Source organism: Muscardinus avellanarius (assembly GCF_963383645.1).
Source record: "Muscardinus avellanarius genome assembly, chromosome: 3".
Taxonomy (NCBI): Eukaryota; Metazoa; Chordata; class Mammalia; order Rodentia; family Gliridae; genus Muscardinus; species Muscardinus avellanarius.
The window spans coordinates 148,271,766-148,291,055 of record NC_137788.1 but is presented as its reverse complement, the minus strand read 5'-3'; the positions used below and the strand labels follow the sequence as shown (position 1 = coordinate 148,291,055).

Genomic DNA, 19,290 nt, shown 5'->3' with positions numbered 1-19,290 from the left:
TTAGAGGTAGAATGTGCCTGGGTTCAGTGCCCGGTACCACAAAAACATTGTTCCAGTCGATCCACATTGTCACTAACTCTTCGGATGGTCATTCTTTTTAATTTGGGGCATTCTAAAAGGTATGCAATAGTATCTGAGTGTGTTTTGAACTCCTCTTTAAATTCTCATTTGGTAGGCTATAAGTATTTGAAATTATTAGATAGATAACACTTGGTTTGGTTTAGGAGACCCTTTTTCCAAATAAAAATGTAAAACTAGGTCTGGGAGTGTAGCCCGGACGTAGAAGGGCTTCCAGGAACCCCAGTGCCACCAAAAAAAAAAAAAAGATAACACTTGGTTACTTTTTAAATCTCTTAAAAATATTTTTTGCTTGTGTGATGGTGCACACTTGTAATCCCTGCGCTTAGGAGGCGGAGACAGGAGGATCGCGCTGGTTCGAAGCCAGCCTCACTGGCTTAAGAGACCCTGTTTCCAAATAAAAATATAAAATAGGTCTGGGAGTATAGCCCGGAGGTAGAAGGGTTTCCAGGAACCCCAGTACCACCAAATACACACACACACACACACACACACACACACACACACACACACACATATATTTTTTTTTTTTTGCTTGACTTATAACTAAATTATAATTTTTGAGGGAAGTGAGACCCATGTTTTATGCTTTATATATTCCTGATAGGACCATACTATTTTTATAAATCTCATAGGTATTAATTTATTTTAGCCTGGAAATAAGAAAACATGTGCTACTTGTCTTGGCAGTGTAATGAGTTTCTTCCTTTCTTTTAGAAAGTTTAATTTTTATAATATTGTACTATCACAAAAAATGTGAAAGGATCCTGGTTATATTGACTGGAGAAAATGTACCTATGATCAGTAGAAATTTGTATTGCAGTATGTTTACTTCAGAAAGGAAATCAAGTCTACCATTTTCCCCCCATGCTTATTTTCCTTTTATTTTAGATATCTTTAGTTATTTGAGGCAATTGATTGTAGGCTGTGTTTTCCAGACTTGCTCTCAGGTATCATCACATACGCGCCGTTAGTTCTTCAGAGTTGTTCTTCGAAAGTCACAGAAGCATTTGACTACTTGTCACTCCTGCCTCTGCAGACTGTACAAGGCCTGCTGAAGGCGGTGCAGGTGAGCCTACTGACGCCAGCCTACCTGGCCCACACTGTGGCGTGGCTGTGTCATGAAAGTCTGATACATTTCTTTATAAATATATATATCCACGAAGTCCTGTGTCCCTTGAGCCTGAAACATAAAATTTCATAATAGAAGGGCAAGAGCCATGAGCTAGACTGTTTTCCAAGTTGACTCCTCTTAGTGCTATTCTCTCTTTTGACTCACTTCCAAGTTGATGAAGTAACTGAAAATCTCTTTGAAAAGTGAGTACACTGGGTATACAGACACATTCACAACCAGTTTCAATTTACTATTTTAAAATATACGGTTGTGGCCGGGCGTGGTGGCGCACGCTTGTAATCCCCGCGCTTGGGAGGCGGAGACTGGCAGATCGCACAAGTTCGAAGCCAGCCTCGCTGGCTTGAGAGACCCTGTTTCCAAATAAAAAAAATATTTAAAAAATTTAGTCTGGGAGTGTAGCCCGGGGGTAGAAAGGTTTCCAGGAACCCCCGTACCACCAAAAAAAATTAATAATAATAAAATAAAATATACGGTTGTCCTTTTAAAGTATAATCAACACTCAAACATGTCAATAAAATAGAACCAGAGCTTCTTATAAAGGCCCAAATGCTAACAGTATTGAGTAGAAATGAACTAAAGCAAACTTAGCTCTGTTTTTGCCCACTGATGTTTTCCCTCCTCCAGCCGCTGCTCAGAGTCAGCATGTCAATGAGAGACTCCCTGATACTCGTCCTTCGGAAAGCTCTGTTTGCCAGGTACGTAGCAGTCCTCGGAATCATCGGGAGCTATACTCTCTAATGTTGGGCTGCACGTTGCCTGTGCCGCCTCCCAGCGCCTCCTCTTCACGTGCAGATTCCTGGCCCAGCAGAGGCGCTCACCGAGTCAGGCCTTCTGCTACGGGCCTCATGTGCTTCTTTCATTTCTGTCTCCAGAGTAACTCTGGGAAGTGAAAAACACGATAGTTCCCATTTTACAGATAAGGAGAGGTGCAGGCAAGGCCTAGAGAAGACGGGTGGTTTCCAGCGGTGCTGATGGCAGATAGAATCCAGCGTCAGATTGCCATTTCAAGGGCTGTGCTGTACCACCCTAGAGTGGGCCGAAAGGTGCCCTCGCAGAATTACCTGAACCCTGAGCTGCCACCAGTTACAAAGGGGACAGTAACGTGAGAAGAATGTGCTTAGCAATTTCATTTAGTGAACATCAGAGCTGGTCGATTGGCCAGGATGGCCGGTCAGTTGTTAGGAGGCCTGTGTTCTATGTGGATCTCATCTGATGCCTCTGACCTCTCTTCCTTTATTCCTTGGTGTCTAAGCTACGGATGATAATACTGTATGCTAAAAATACGAGACAGTAATACATAAAAAGCATTTGTTACTCCGAGGATAAGGTGCCCAATTAATATCACATTGGCCATATTCTAATACACTGACCGACGTCCAGGGGAACAAATATCAGTAGCCGTATGCTATTATCTCTCCTAGAATTGACACCTCTGTGTTGCTTCTCACCCAAAGGCGCGGCTCATGACAGAGGTTGCATACTGTGGCATCTGTAACACGAATGAGTTGTTGAGTCTCAGCCCCCGGATGCGTGTGTCATTTTTTTCTGGATGGGGCTTTTACGTGGCACAAAGTGCTGCGCTCCTCCGTGCAGAAATGGAGCTCATGAAGGGAGGCACTGGTTTGGACGTGACAAAACTGGCAGTTTCCTCCGTCATTCATTGTCTTATATTTGAGCTGCCAGTCCAGTCCAGTCCAGTGCCAGTCCAGGGGCTTCTCATCCCCACAGTGACTTGAGAGTAGAAGGTATTACAGATAGAGTCATGAGGTTGAGTAGGTAGGGGAGGAAAGTCGGCTGAGGGCCTGTGTTGCCGTTTAAACGGCTGATGTCTACTTCGAGGATTTAATTCACGTTTCATTGTTCATACATAGTCTTTCCCCATGTGGAGCTAACTGGATTTACTTTTCTGCATATTCACCGTCCGATGACCTTGGTGCTGTTTGTTAACCTCTGTGTGTATTCCTGAGCTAGCCAGCTTGATGCCCGAAAATCTGCAGTTGCGGGGTTTTTGCTGCTCCTGAAGAACTTCAAGGCTTTGGGCAGCCTGTCGTCCTCCCAGCACAGCCAGTCTATTGGTCTCAGCCAGGTAAGGACTGCTGACGCCGATGCACATGGGAGCCTTGATGCAGGGCCGTGCCGTGCAAGCTGTTTTCCTTTACTCCTATTGTGGTTGTAAGAATGATCCTTGAAACTGAGGATTTCATCATGAAGATGAGGATGGTAGGGCGTGGTGGCACGCACCTGTAATGCCAGTGCTTGGGAGGCCGAGACAGGAGGATTGCAGGTTTGAGGCCAACCTCAGCAACTTAGACTGTTTCCAAACAAAAAATTTTAAAAAGGGTGGCGGGTGTAGCCTGAAGGTAAAGTGCCCCTGTTTTCAATCCCGAGAAACATACACACACACAATGATGATGGTATCAGCTGATACTAATAGTAGATTTGCCTTATGCTGGTCTGTTCATTGTGGTAGTCACCAGCTTCACACATTTGATTGAAATATGGCTAGTCCAAATTGAATTGTGTCATATAGGTAAAAACTTACAACTGATTTTGAAAGATTTAGTGTGAAATAAAGTAAAATATCAATAATTATTTTATATTGATTATATGTTGAGATAATATTTGTGATTTGTTTGGATAAATATTAAAATTTACTTCATCTGTTTCTTTTTACTTTTGGTGGGGAAGACTGGAGATTGAACACAGGGGCATTCTACCTCTGAGCTATATGCCAGCCTTATTTATCTTTATTTTTATTTTTTGAGGTACTGGGGACTGAAATCAGGGACATACTACCTCCAAGCTATATCCCCAGCCCTATTTTTTATTTTTATTTTTTGTGGTACTGGGGGTGGAACTCAGAGGCTTTCTACCTCCAGGCTATACTCCCAGACCTATTTTTTTATGTTTTATTTGGAAACAGGGTCTCACTAAGTTGCTGAGAGCCTCACTAAGTAGCTGAGGCTGGCGTTGAACCTGTGCGATCCTCCTGTCTCAGCCTCCCAAGCACGGGGATTACAAGTGTGCACCACCACACCCAACCCTATTTTTTATTTTGAAACAGAGTCTCACTAAGTTGCAGAAGGCCTCACTAAGTAGCTAAGACAGGCCTCAAACCTGTGATCCTCCTGTGTCAGCCTCCCAAGTACTGGGATTACAAGCGTTAGCTACCACACCAGGCTTCTTATTTTATTTTTTGAAACAGGGTCTTGCTAAGTTGCTGAGGGCGTTGTAAATTACTGAGGCTATCCTTGAACCTATAATCCTCCTGATTTAGCCTCCCCTGTACCAGGATTATAGGTGTGTGCCACTATGCCCATCTTCCTTTTATTTTTTTAATGTGGATATGGAAAGATTTAAAAGTATGTATATGGTTTCTATTTGTATCTCATAATATCTTTCTATTGGACAGCCACTGTACAAGACTCTAAAGTGCTTTACATTCATTATATCATTTAATCTTAACAATAATCCTCTGAGGCTAGATTATACTGTTGTACCATTTTTTATTTATTTATTGGGACTGGAGACGGCACCTAGGGGCATAGGGACTTTTGATTTTTTATTTTGAAATTATCTCACTAGACTGCTGGGGATCTCGCTGAATTGTTGGGGCTGGCCTTGAACCCTTGACCCTCCTGTGTCACCTCTCAAATATGGTGATGATGAGCTTGCGTCAGCTGGCCTTGAACCTGTGACCCTTCTGTGTCAGCCTCTCAAATACTGTGATGATAAGCTTGCGTCACCAGGCCTGGTTCCATTTTTAAACATGTCAGTTTGTTTACTTTGTACATGAATATCTCTTAAACCTTGTAATATGGGAAAACAACTTTCTGTAATAATTTGATAATCTGAGCTTTGGAGCAGTAATATTGTCTTCATGATCTTGAAGAACCCTTTTATTACTCCAGTAAAACTATATAAAACTGTTACCTGTAACATAGTGTAAATTAATTATGAGAGCTTCTGAGTATCATTTGTTATATTTTTACCCCATTTATTATCCTCATTTCAAGGGTAAGGAAACTAAGTCTGAGAAGTTAAATAACTCACTCAAGGTTACAGTGCTGATTTTATTTTGTAGTTCAAACAAAGGATGTTGAGGTGTGTGCGTGTGTGTGTGTGTGTGTGTGTGTGTGTGTGTGTGTGTGTGTGGTACTGGGGATTGAACCCAGGGCCATTCTACCTCTGAGCTACACCCCAAGCCCTAATTTTTTTTTCTTTATTGTGAAAAAGGGTTTCACTAAGCTGCAGAGAGCCTAAGTAGCTGAGGCTGGCCGCGAACCTGTGATCCTCTTGTCTCAGCCTCCCAAGTACCGGGATTATAAGCATGTGCCACCACGCCCAGCTCAGGATGTTGATTTTGTCGTGTCCATTTCTAAAGCAGATTGTCTACCTTCATATCTCTGCAATTTGTGGAAGAGCTAGATTCTTTTAGCTATTGAAGATACTTAAGGAAGTCTTAGGCCTTTTTGATAAAATCACATACTTTTGGCTTCTAGAGGCATAAAAATCAGTGCTTCCTAAGCAGCTGACATTGTCAAGAAAACCTTAAGGAACAGAGAAGTTAATTTTGTCTAAATGCTTGAATACTCTCTAACTCTAATCCAGAGTAAGAATGACAGTTACTCCATGGTAGTCAGTACGATATCCGTCTTGGGTTTTAGCATAAGCCAAGTCTAAGTTTCTTTGACCAAGAACATAGGCTTATTTTACTCCTTAATGAAAATGACCATGGGAAGCTACACATGAACTGTCCTCTCTTCCTGTCAGGTTTATGTGGATGTTCACAGCCATTACAATTCTGTCGCCAATGAAACTTTTTGCCTTGAGATCATGGATAGCTTGAGGAGATGCTTAAGCCAACAGGCTGATGTTCGACTCATGCTTTATGAGGTAAGTCAGTAGAGAGAAGCAATGTAACAACTCTCCCCTCAAAGCTTTTTATGAATTTTTTTTCTGATTATAAAAATACAGTAGATATGCCCCTTCACAGTTAGGATTAGTACTTTGTGATGATGAGTCAGAAAATTGAGGTAAGGCATGATAAGTAGTAGTTGGTACACCTTATTCTTTTATTTTAATTTGAACTATTTAAATATACTATTAATTTGCCAGTCTTTTGATTTAAGACTGTCTGCTGTTTGTAACTTCCTGTGCCTCATACAAGCATGCGCCACCACGCCCGGCCTTTATTTGACATCTTAAAATAACCTTAATTTATCACCTATAATTTTGAAGTTTTGTCGACCTAAAGTGGGATAAAATCTTTCATATACTTTACACAGACTTAGTATAGAAGCCTTCTAGATGAGCTCATTTTTTTCCCCTTTTTACAATTGTCTTAGCTCTAATTCATCAGAAATTGGTTTTAGAGACTTTTAAGTCTTTCTAAAACATTCAACTTAGTTGTTTTTTTTTTTAAGTTTTTTTTTTTTTAGCCTTTGTTTCCTGCATGGCTTATCTCCTCAGTCATTGTCCATGAGACTCTGAGAAGTTGTAGGAATATGCAGGCAAAAAAAATGTTTTTCTTTTTTTCACTTGGTTTTCACTTGTTAACAGAATTTCTGATTAAATCACACTGTAGGGGCGTCCTGGGGCTGCAACCTAAATCACATAATTTTAAAGATAGTACAACTCCAACCTGTGATCAGCATGTACTAGCCAGTGGGGACAGAAGCATGTGGTATGCAGGATCCAAGGCTATTTCCAGCATTTAGTATATTTTAACATTCATGTTTCACAGAAGGAATGGGGAGCATTTAGATACTCTTAACAAGTAGATTAAATAGAAGTTATCAGAGAGTGGCGGTTAAAACACCTTTATTTGACATCTTTTTTTTTTTTTTTTTTTTCTTTTTTTTGGTTCCTGGAAGCCCTTCTAACTCCGGGCTACACTCCCAGACTTATTTTATGCTTTTTTATTTTTGGAAGCAGGGTCTCCTAAGCCAGCACAGCTGGCTTTGAACCTGCGCGATCCTCCTGTCTCCGCCTCCCAAGCGCGGGGATTACAAGCGTGCGCCACCACACCCGGCCTTTATTTGACATCTTAAAATAACGTTTATTAACCTACAGAAGTTGCCAGGCACTGATAGAAAATCAGTGGGGCTTATGATAGAAAATACTTGAAGAATACAAAAATACTATTTTAATAACACAGCTGGAGCCAGCAGATGCACACTTTAATCCCAGTACTTGGGAGGCTGAGGCGGAAGCAGATTCACCGGCAGCCTCTGCTACTTAGTGAGATCCTTCACAACTTAATGAGACCGTGTTTCAAAATAAAGAATAAAAAGAGGGCTCTGGTGTAGCTTGGAGAATGTCCCTGGGCTCAATCCCCAGTACTGAAAAAAAATATTATTACTGCTAATCTCACCACTTATATATATTTATGCAAAATCATCAGATTTGAATAGATTTTATCTCCTAACATGTTGTAATCATTTTCCCATTTTATTTTTTGTGTATGTGAGGTACTAGGGATTGAACCAACCAAGGTCATTCTACCTCCGAGCTACACCCCCAGCCCTATTTTTTATTCTTTATTTTGAAACAGGGTCTCACTGAGTTGCAGAGGACCTCACTAAGTAGTAGCTGAGGCTGTCCTTGAACCTCGATCCTCCTGTCTCAGCCTCCCAAATGCTGGGATTACATGTGTGGGCCACCAAGCCTAGCTTCTTGGTACACTTTTGCAAGCACGGGTTGAGGGAATTGTGCCCAGGGTCTCATGCATGCTAGGTAAGTATTTACCAGTGAGCCATGTCTCCAGCCCCAGACTTTTTTAGTTATTAAAAAAATCTTTGCCCATTACCCCATTATGATAAAATCTCAGAACTCTTGAGTACTAGGGCTAGAACTTCTAATATACTGAAAGAATCAGTGCCTTCCCTTGATCAAGAATGAAGATACTTGTTTTCAACAGCTGTTAAACATTAGAGTGAAGATACTGTCTAGTGTAACAGTACAAGAAAAAGAAAGCCATATAGGTTATTGTTTTTGGGGGGTGGTACTGAGTTTGAACCCAGAGGCATTCTACCTCCAAGCCATACCCCCAGCCCAATTTTATTCTTTTACTTTGAAACAGGGTCTCATTAGGTAGCTGAGGCTGTCCACGAACCGCAATCCTCTTGTCTCAGCCTCCTGAATGATGAGATTATAAGCATGTGCCACCATGCCCGGCTTGTAGTCTTTCTTTTTAACATTCGCTAACATTTTCTCCTAGTTTGTCTTTGCTTATGCTTTAGTTTATCTTTAGCTACTTATTTCATCTGGCATTTTGTTATATTCCAAGCTTGTGTGTGTGTGTGTGTGTGTGTGTGTGTGTGTGTGTGTGTGTGTGTGTGTGGTACTGGGGATGGAACCCAGGGGCATTCTACCTGTGAGTGACACCCCGAGCTTTAATTTTTTATTCTTTATTTTTGAAACAGGATCTCACTGAGTTGCAAGGAGCCTCACTAAGTAGCTGAGGCTGGCCGCGAACTGCGATCCTCTCATCTCTGCCTCCCAAATGCTGGGATTACGAGCGTGCACCACCACGCCCGGCTACAAGAAACTTTTTACATCAGATTAGCCAATTGTGCACTTGCTTCCTTTGTGTGTACTGTCTATTTCTCTTTCTGTGCTATCCTTTTCTTTCTTTCTTTCTTTCTTTTTTTTTTTTTTTGTGGTACTGGGTATGGAACCCAGGGGCTTTTCTACTTCCGGGCTATACTCCCAGACCTATTTTTTTTTAATATTTTATTTGGAAACAGGGTCTCACTAAATTGCTGAGAGCCTCACTAAGTAGCTAAGGCTGGTTTTGATCCTGTGCGATCCTCCTGTCTCAGCCTCCCAAGTACGGGGATTACAAGTATGCACCACCTGCAATCCTTTTATTTCACATATAGTTTTTTTTACTGAGATGAAGTGTCCTTATTATTATTTTACCTTTGTAAAATAGACTAGTGCCTATTAGGGCTAATTGTCCTTCATTTCTTTTTTTGAAACAAAAAGCCTGGTCAATTTTCTTTACTTTTTCTTATAAGTGAACCATACAGTCTTTCCAAAAATAAAATTTTCTTGAGGATTTCAATATGAGAAGTTTTTAACTAACGCTGGGAAATTTTGAATGGGAAAAAGCATGAGCGTTTGTGGGAGGGTATTTGGGGCCATGAAGCATGGGGTAGGGTAGTGAGTGGGAAGAACGTCCTAGTAGGCAAGGCTTTTAATATAGGATGAGGAAATACTAGAGGCTTAGAACCTGCCTGACTTTGAGGGGCAAAGTCCTCCCAAGCCAGGGCGTCCCTTCAACACTGGTGAAGATTATCGTCAAGTGGGAAACCCAGTTCTCAATGATCAGAGATCTCCCAATGATCAGAGATCTCCCTTTAGCTTAGGCAGATAAATCATACTATCTGAATTGTTTCTCTCTCTAAAGAGTTAAAAACGGGGTGGAGACAGTATTTTAAAGATGATTATCCCTATTGCTAGTATCTCTGTTAAAGAGCTTTTTTCTTCTCCACTCGATTGCTTCTAGGGGTTCTATGATGTTCTTCGAAGGAACTCTCAGCTGGCTAACTCAATCATGCAGACTCTGCTTTCACAGGTAAAATATGAGTAGTATACAGAAATCAGATAATTAGGTTTTAAGAGCCATTGTTATCCAGACTTTTCAAATAGTAGTTTCCAGCTAGTAGAATATGGTGGACATGCTTGGGTTTGCCCTCTCTTCTAGGCTATTGTGTTTCAAGCCCAATTTTTTTTTTTTTTTTTTTGTGATACTAGGGTTCCTGGAAACCCTTCTACCTCCGGGCTATACTCTCAGACCTATTTTATACTTTTTGTTTGGAAACAGGGTCTCTTTTTGTGTGTGTGTGTGTGTGTGTGTGTGGGTCTGGGGATGGAACCCAGGGGCATTCTACCTCCAAGCTACACCCCCTGCCCTATTTTTTATTCTTTATTTTGAAACCGGGTCTCACTGAGTTGCAGAGGGCCTCACTAAGTAGCCGAAGCTGTCCGCGAACCATGATCCTTCAGGTCTCAGCCTCCTGAATGCTGGGATTACAAGCGTGCGCCACCACACCCGGCTGGAAACAGGGTCTCTTAAGCCAGCACGGCTGGTTTTGAACCTGCATGGCTGGCTTTGAACCTGCACGATCCTCCTGTCTCCACCTCCCAAACGTGGGGATTACAAGTGTGTGCCACCACGCCCAGCCCTATTTTTTATTTTTGAAAGAGTCTCACTAAGTTGCGGAGGTGCCTTATTAAGTAGCTGAGGCCGTCCACAAACCTGTGATCCTCCTGTTTGAGCCTCCCAAGTACTGGGATTACAAGCATGTGCCACAATGCTCGGGCTTGCCATAATCTTTTAATCCTGTGAGTTGACAGTCTACATCCCTAAGTCAGAAGGACTTTTTAAAGAACCATTCATATAACAGCTATCAATAGCTGTGTCTCTTATTTTTTATTTCTGAAAGAAAAAAGAGATCTAGAGCAAATATAGCAACATATAACATCTGTTAATTCCAGGTGACATGTACATGGGTATCTGTTGTTTTTCAGTTTTTAAAGATTTTAAATTATGAAATATTTCAAAGGACCCAAGATGAAAATAATTCAGATGGAGACTATCTGGTATAAATAAAACTTCTGTTGTTGTTTTTATTTTAAAACAGGATCAACCAGGCATGGTAGTGCATGCTTGTAATCCCAATACTTGGAAGGCTGAGACCAGGAGGATTGTAGGTTCACAGCCAGCCTCAGCTACTTAGTGAAGTCCTCCGTGACTTAGTGAGGCTTCATTTCAAAGTAAAATAGGGCTGGAGGTGTAGCTCAGAGGTAGAGGGTTCAATCCTTAGTGCCACAAAAACAAAACCAAACAAAAAAATAGGGTCTTGCTAAGTTACCGTGCCCTGGCCTCATACCTGTGATCCTCCTGTCTCAGCCTCCCCAGGACTGGGATTATAGGCATGTGCTCCTGCGCCCAGTTTATAAAACCTTTTACTTTGAACATTTATTAATCAAGCACTGACTTTAGTCTTTTTTAACAAACATCCACTTAAGGGATAAGTGGCCTATTAGTGCCTAGCATAATGCTAGAATAAAATGAAGCATATACATGCATGAGAGAGAGATGTATTATCACATTATAAGTGGAGCCACAGCAGTACCTTACCTGAAGTTACTTGGTATTTTTCAGATAAAATTCATATGCCAGGAATCATTCTTGTTCTCTAGCAGGAGGTTTCATCTGTACCCTTAGCCCATCGTTTTGCTAGACATAGAAGTAAGACGCCCTCGTTCACTTGGACGTGTGTTCTTGCACGCGTGCTTGCTCGCTCTCTCTCTCCCTGCTTTTCATTTGTGATAATTCTGAATAAGTTCCATGTGAAATTAAGGTCTCAGCTGTATGGAAGTTTTTGGAAGGACCTTTGCTATCCAAAAAGTTTTTTATTGGGCCTTGTCATTGATCCTAAATAGAATTTATATTCTGTTAGCCATGTTATATGTTTCAAACTACAGTGATCAACCTATCTACAGTTACACAATTAACAAGAATGAAAAATTATGTTCAGAGTCATAGAGCACGACTTAGTCTTAACATACAGACCAGAAAAATTCTGCAGAATTCAAAAGTAACAGGAAGCAAAGTAAGACTAGCTCAGATTTTTTTGCATCTATATTGTATGCCAAGTAGTGTCTGAGGCACTTTACAATGTACTGTTATATTTAATCCCATATTTAAAATGTACTTATTTTCCAAAAATAAGCATCTTCAAACTTAAAAATCAGTAATAAGTTGTGGTTCTGGTACTTTGAACTCAGCCGGTTCGACTCGAGCCTATTTTATTTATTTGGGTTTTTTTTGGTGGTACTGGGGTTCTGGAAGCCCTTCTGCCTCCGGGCTACACTCCCAGACCTATTTTTATATTTTTAAATTTGGAAACAGGGTCTCTTAAGCCAGTGAGGCTGGCTCCGAACCAGCGTGATCGTCCTGTCTCCGCCTCCCAAGCCCGGGGATTACAAGCGTGCGCCACCATGCCCGGCTCAAGCCTATTTTCTTAGAGTGCTAATTGCCTATGCCAGGAAGCTCTCTTCCTGGTTCTTCCAGTGGATTATTACTCTGAAATCTTGCCTACGTACTGTTCTGGCCCATTATCTGTTGCTAAAATTGCTCCATTCCCTCCAGGAACATCTTATCCTTCATTTGTGGATATCTGATTATATATACTATATCCCCCATACACCTCACACCAATTAGGGATTGGTGTGAGGAGTATGGGGGAAGTGAAACAGAAAAGCTGCGACTTATCAACAGTACGCCTGAAGCAAGGGCCAAGGGTCCAGGTGAGCCAAGCAGTAGAGATTTGCTACAGTGTCCTTAGGACAGTTGGGAAGCGGATCTTAGAAGGCATTGGATATTAACGCTGCCGTAAGACTGACCAGTTAAGAAAAATGAGAAGTTTTCATGAGCCATGATGATTTTTTCTTTTTTACTATACACAGTTAAAGCAGTTTTATGAACCAAAACCTGATGTGCTGCCTCCTCTGAAGTTAGACGCTTGTATTCTGACTCAAGGGGATCAGGTCTCTCTACAAGAACCATTGGTAAGAATTTGATTCCTCCTGTGACCATTGTTTTTACTACTAATGATAGGGTAGATCTTCAGAAATAGGTAACTTTCGCTGTGAAGCTCTCTTCCTGGTTCTTCCAATGGATTGTTACTCTGAAATCTTGCCTACGTACTGTTCTGGCCCATTATCTGTTGCTAAAATTGCTCCATTCCCTCCAGGAACATCTTATCCTTCATTTGTGGATCTTTGATTATATATACTAAATAAGTGGAGTACCCAGTAGCAGATCAGTCTGTAGAGCATGAGACTCATATATACTAAAGTGTGCTTTAAAATAGACACATCAAGCCGAGCGTGGTGGCTCACGCTTGTAATGCCAGCATTCAGGAGGCTGAGACTAGAGGATCGTGGTTCGCGGACAGCCTCAGCTACTTAGTGAGGCCCTCTGCAACACAGTGAGACCCTGTTTCAAAATAAAAGAATAAAAAATAGGACAGAGGGTGTAGTTCGGAGGTCAAATGCCCCTGGGTTTCATCCCCAGACCTGCAAAAAAATAAAAATAAAAAATAGATACGTCACCTAGGAGCAGATGACCTGGGGCCTGCTCCCTTAGTCTAGAGAGGGTATGTGGTTTAGGCTGAGCTAGAACTGGCACTGTGTTGAACCTTCAGAGGAGCTAGGATGGTTGTTTCTCTATTCACATTACCTAGATTCAGAAAGACAGGAAAGAGAGAACAAAAATTGAAACTCCTCACCCCAAGTGACTTAGAACTTCTGGCAGGGGAAAGGGAGAGGGGTCGTTCATAACCTGTCTTCATTTGTGTGCCTTCTGTGCCGTGAGATACTCTCGCCTAAGATGCTGTGTGCGTCTCCCAACGACTTCCACAGCATAAACCCCTGTCTTTAGAATAACCTCTGATATTCAAAGCAACTAGAGACGGTTCTGCTTCACAGCCTGGCTCCAGGGGTGTTTGTATCAAACCAGAGACAGCACATCTCATGTTGCATTCTAAAGTGTCAGCTGCTTAAAGGTTCAGAAAACAATGCCTCTGTTCAGTTAGGTTTTTCTTGTTTTATTCAGATATACTTTATTTGTTATGCTAACAAATAACTTAAGCCTCCTTAATAAAATTGACTTGCTGATTATCAACAGGTATCCCTTAACACTCGAGAATGCTGTTTACTTACTTAATTTACTTATTTTCTTTCCAGGATCATCTGCTGTGTTGTATCCAGCATTGTTTGGCCTGGTATAAAAGTAGAGTGATGCCCCTACAGCAGGGAGATGAGGAGGAAGAGGAGGGATTCTACCAAGAACTTGACGATATACTGGAGTCTATTACTAATAGAATGATTAAGAGTGAGCTGGAAGACTTTGAACTGGTAATTGCCAAGTCCTCAGTATATTGAATGATGGAATTTTTGGTAGCTTATTAATTTTTATCTTTTGTGTCTTAGGATAAATCAGCAGATTTTTCTCAGAGCACTGGTACTGGAATAAAAAATAATATCTCTGCATTTCTTGTGATGGGAGTTTGTGAAGTTCTTATAGAATATAATTTCTCCATAAGTAACTTTAGGTAAGGCATTGCTTGATTGCTTGTGGTTTGATGAGTACTTCACTGTATAAGTGTGTGTGTGTGTGTGTGTGTGTGTGTGTGTGCGTGTGTGTGTGTGTGTTTGTATTTAGCAATATGCTAGACACTGAACAGACCACAGAGTGTAATATTATGGCCTAAAACCAACCTATGTCCTTTCCATCAGAGAACACTGAAGCATAGGCCAGTCGGGAATGTTGTCCTTTAGCATTTATTCAAAATACACCAGACCCTGAATTTTTTTTTCCGGTATTGGAACCCAGGGGCATTCTACCTCCAAGCTACATCCCCAGCCCTATTTTTTATTCTTTATTTTGAAACAGGGTCTCACTAAGTTGCAAAGGGCCTCACTAAGTAGCTGAGGCTGTCCTTGAAACTCGATCCTCCTGTCTCAGCCTCCCAAATGCTGGGATTACAAGTGTGCACCACCACACCCAGCTTGATCCTGAACTTTTTTTTGTGATACTGGAGATGGAACCCAGGAGCATTCTACCTCTGAGTTACACCCCCAGCCCTATTTTTTATTCTGTGTGTGTATGTGTTACTGGGGGTGGAACCCAAGGACTTTTTTCCCTCTGGGCTATACTCCCAGACCTATTTTACACTTTATTTGGAAACAGGGTCTCACTAAGTTGCTGAGAGTGTCACTAAGTAGCTGAGGCTGGCTTCGAACCTATGCCATCCTCCTGTCTCAGCCTCTCAAGTGCTGGGATTACAAGCGTGTGCCACCATGCCTGGATTACTCTTTATTTTGAAACAAGTTCTCACTGAGTTGCAAGGAGCCTTACTAAGTAGTAGCTGAGGCTGTCTGCGACCACAATCCTCCTATCTCAGCTTCTCGAATACTGAGATTGCAAGCATGCATCACCATGCCCAGCAGCTGAACTTTTTTTTTAATTAATTAATTAATTTATTTATTTATTTATTTTGTGGTACTGGGGTTCCTGGAAGCCCTTCTACCTCTGGGCTACACTCCCAGACCTATTTTTACATTTTTATTTGGAAACAGGGTCTTCTAAGCCAGCGCGCGCGGCTGGCTTCAAACCTGCGCGATCCTCCTGTCTCTGCCTCCCAAGAGCGGGGATTATAAGCGTGCGCCACTACTCCCGGCTCTAATTCTGTTTTTAAATACAGTTACAAAAATGTGAGACATGATAATAAGTTCCAGGTGCTGACTTTTCATTATTTCCTTTTTCTCTGATACTTCTACAAAATATTTTGCAAGCATGTGCCGCCACGCCTAGCTGTGAACTACTTTTTTTTTTTTTTTTTTTTTTTTTTGGTGGTACTGGGGTTCCTGGAAGCCCTTCTATCTCCGGACTACACTCCCAGACCTATTTTTACATTTTTATTTGGAAACAGGGTCTCCTAAGCCAGCGCGCGCGCGGCTGGCTTCAAACCTGTGCGATCCTCCTGTCTCTGCCTCCCAAGCGCGGGGATTACAAGCGTGCGCCACCACGCCCGGCGCGTGAACTACCTTTAATAGAGAAAATGTTGTTAGTGATAGTATTGGACTTTCATGCTCTGCCTTGACCTGGTATAAATGGGGTGGGGAAAGGAATCCAGATTCATGTGAATGGGAATAGTGTGTTGACTGAAGGTTAATTCAATTATGATGTTAGGTCTAAAATATGACCTTGAAGTCAGACATGACAACACACTCCTGTAATCTCAATATTTAGGAGGCTGAGACTGGAGGATCACAAGTTCTTGGCCAGCTTCATCAAATTAATGAGGCCCTTCACTACTTTTAATCAAGACCTTGCTTCAAGCCAGGCATGGTGATGCACACTTTTAATCCTACTACTTGGGAGACTTAGGAGGATTGCAGGTTCAAAACCAACCTCGGCAACTTAGCGAGGCTCTCGGCAACCCAATGAGACCCTGTTTCCAAATAAGATATGAAATCAGGCTGAGTGTGTAGCTTGGAGGTAGTCTGTCTGTGGGCTCAATCCCCAGTACAAAAAAAGAGAGACCCTGTTTCAAAATAAAATATAGGACTGGGGTGTAGCTTGGAGGTAGAACGCGCCTGAGTTCAAACTCCAGTACCAAATAAATAATTAAATATGACATTGAAAGAAACATGATTTCCTTATTGTATGTAAAAGTGAACCATGATATTCTGATGCTTGTCTCTACCTTCTATACAGTAAAAATAAGTTCGAGGATGTTCTGAGCTTATTTATGTGTTACAAGAAACTCTCTAACATCCTTAACGAAAAAGCTGGTAAAGGCAGAGCCAGAGCCGCCAACAAGACAAGCGACAGCTTTCTGTCCATGAAGTTTGTGTCCGACCTCCTCACCGCCCTGTTCAGGTGAGGCGCCGCGCGAGTGTGGGCAGCAGCTCAGCGAAGACGGGGCTGCTTACGAAACCCACTTGCGTTAACAGTTCAGATTTGCTGTGTTACAGTAAGAGGCAGGTTAGTCTTTGATTCCTTGGAATGAAAGCTGGACAGTCATAGCTGGAATTTTAAAGAGGTGTGCCTCACGTTAGTAAAGAAAATCAGAAGCAGTGGGCTAATGGATGAAAAGATGGGATGAATCTACCTAAGTGGGCCGAACAGAGCCACAGATAAAAAGGGAAGAAAGCGGAAAACAGTTAAAAAAAGAACTGAAAGACTAAGATTCTTCTATTTAATTAAAGTAAAAGGTTAGGGACAGGAAAGAGAAATCAGGGAGCACTAAGAATGACCTTGCGAGAGCAGCCATGGGAGCACCTTTGGCGCGGGCTGCGCAGAGCCCCCCATTCAGAGCTCGCGGGGCTCCTGTGTGGATAGTCCCGAGAGAGCCTAATTCCAGATCCCAGTCACAGGGAGTTTTTTTTCTCCTCTCTCTAGGGATAGTACCCAAAGTCACGAGGAGAGCCTGTCAGTTCTCAGGTCCAGCAATGAGTTTATGCGCTATGCAGTGAACGTAGCTCTGCAGAAGGTACAGCAGCTCAAAGAGACAGGGCGCGTGAGTGGTCCCGACGGCCAGAACCCAGACAAAGTCTTTCAGAACCTCTGCGACATAACTCGGTAAGCGGCTCCCACTCCACAAGCCTGCCCACTTGCTCACTGGTGCAGATGCTTATCTAAGAGATGGAATGGGGGTGCAGTTGAAGTGGTTTGAAGTGAGGTATGCCTTAAAGGGAAAAGTGCAGTCACTGGTAAGTTTTTAAGTCTTGCTTGGGTATGGATTATTAGTCACATAAAATGTTACTGTATTATCAGAAAGGAGGAAGGATATTATTACATCGTGATTAAGTGATTTCATCTGGGCTGGGGTTTAGTTCAGTGGTAGGGTGCTTGCCTAACACACTCAAGGCCCTGGTTTCTATCTGAGCTTGGCACCCCCCCAAAAAAAATTCATCAAGTAGATATATAATTTTAAATGTACATGCACCTAACAGCAGAGATTCAAATACTTGGAACAAAAACAAAACTGAGGACAAATCCTTAATTCTTATAATCAGTCATCTTGGTAATCAGTAGAACTAGTGGATGGAAAATAAGGAAGGAGGTAAAAGCCTGAACAGCACCGTCATCCAGCTTGACTTAGCTGACATAGAGCGCTCAGAGCAGCTTCCAAGCTGGGCACAGTGGCGTAGGCTTGTAGTCCCAGCATTTGGGAGGCTGAGACAGGAGGATCGCAGTTTGCAGACAAGTCTCAGTTACTTAAGCCCTTTGCAACTCAGTGAGACCCTGTTTTAAAATAAAGAATAAAAAATAGGGCTGGGGGTGTAGCTCGGAGGTAGAATGTCCCTGGGTTCCAACCCCAGTACACACACACAAAAAAGAATAGCTTCCAAAATTCACGTTCTTCTCATGTGCACAGTCACCTGCAGGAACTATACTTTGCATCAAAAATCATTGAACAAATATAAAAAATAGAAATCATTTTGTTCTGTTAACCACATGGCATTAAACAAGCAGTGATAGAAAGACACCTGGATGGTCCTCATATGTTTGGAAATTAAATGTGCTTCTAAATAGTCAAGTAGTAAATCATAAGGGAGATAAAAATGGGGTTGTTTTGTTTTTGTGATCCTCCCATCTCAGCCTCCCAAGGACGTATGGGATGTTTTGTAAAAATCTGTGGGGGCCAATTAGCTCAGTAGTTGTTTGGAAGTGGGGGAGAACAGTCGACTGTCCAAGGAGTATGATGGTGCTTTTAGGGTGATAGAAGAATTTGGTTGTGGGATTTTGGGCCTAAGCTTTTAAACATTCACACAGCCATCCGCTCTTATAGGGTAAAAAGTTTAGTTTACTATCTTAATGAATGGTCTCTAAAAGTAAAATCCCCTTCCCTCACTTCAGGGTGTTGCTCTGGAGATACACTTCAATCCCTACGTCAGTGGAGGAATCGGGAAAGAAAGAGAAAGGGAAGAGCATCTCACTGCTCTGCCTGGAGGGTTTGCAGAAGATATTCAGTGCCGTGCAGCAGTTCTATGAGCCGAGGATTCAGCAGTTTCTCAGGGCTCTAGGTGAGCATTTCAGTCTTACCCAAACCCTTGATTCGGTTACTTCATCTCCCAGAGGATACCTGAGAGCAGTCCTAATGCTGCAAAGCACTGGCCATGGGTGGATTCGGGATTCATACTTCCTGAGTTACGTTTAGTCACAAATAGCAACTGAAAATGGAATATAATGTTAGGAAATTGCAGAATTTTAGGAATACACTTAAATATGCCTCGAGACTTGGCTTGCTAAAATTTCAGCTACTTAAAAGGCACCTTCAAAGAAAATTAAGTTCTTCTTCCTTTCCAGATGTCACAGATAAGGAAGGAGAAGAGGGAGAAGACGCAGATGTCAGCGTCACCCAGAGAGCAACGTTTCAGATCCGGCAGTTCCAGGCAAGGAGCCGCATCCTGGTGGGAGGGTGTTGAGGGTCCAAGCAGCAGGACCCGGCTCCTAAAATGAAAGATCATGTCCTGAAAAGGGTCCA

At 42.1% G+C, this 19,290-nt stretch overlaps 1 protein-coding gene across 1 annotated transcript in view; it reads left to right on the top strand.

The window, feature by feature from the left end:
• FANCI (FA complementation group I) overlaps positions 1-19,290 on the top strand; it is a gene marked incomplete at both ends in the record, with an annotated part of 58,823 nt that overhangs the window by 28,702 nt on the left and 10,831 nt on the right. Inside the window, 12 exons of the mRNA XM_080691691.1 lie at positions 1,017-1,147; positions 1,838-1,908; positions 3,185-3,299; positions 5,987-6,109; positions 9,729-9,797; positions 12,698-12,799; positions 13,979-14,149; positions 14,225-14,346; positions 16,515-16,679; positions 17,202-17,381; positions 18,663-18,829; positions 19,113-19,198. Of these exons, the coding sequence (XP_080547817.1) occupies positions 1,017-1,147; positions 1,838-1,908; positions 3,185-3,299; positions 5,987-6,109; positions 9,729-9,797; positions 12,698-12,799; positions 13,979-14,149; positions 14,225-14,346; positions 16,515-16,679; positions 17,202-17,381; positions 18,663-18,829; positions 19,113-19,198 (1,502 nt within the window). The remainder of the gene's footprint in view (positions 1-1,016; positions 1,148-1,837; positions 1,909-3,184; positions 3,300-5,986; positions 6,110-9,728; positions 9,798-12,697; positions 12,800-13,978; positions 14,150-14,224; positions 14,347-16,514; positions 16,680-17,201; positions 17,382-18,662; positions 18,830-19,112; positions 19,199-19,290) is intronic.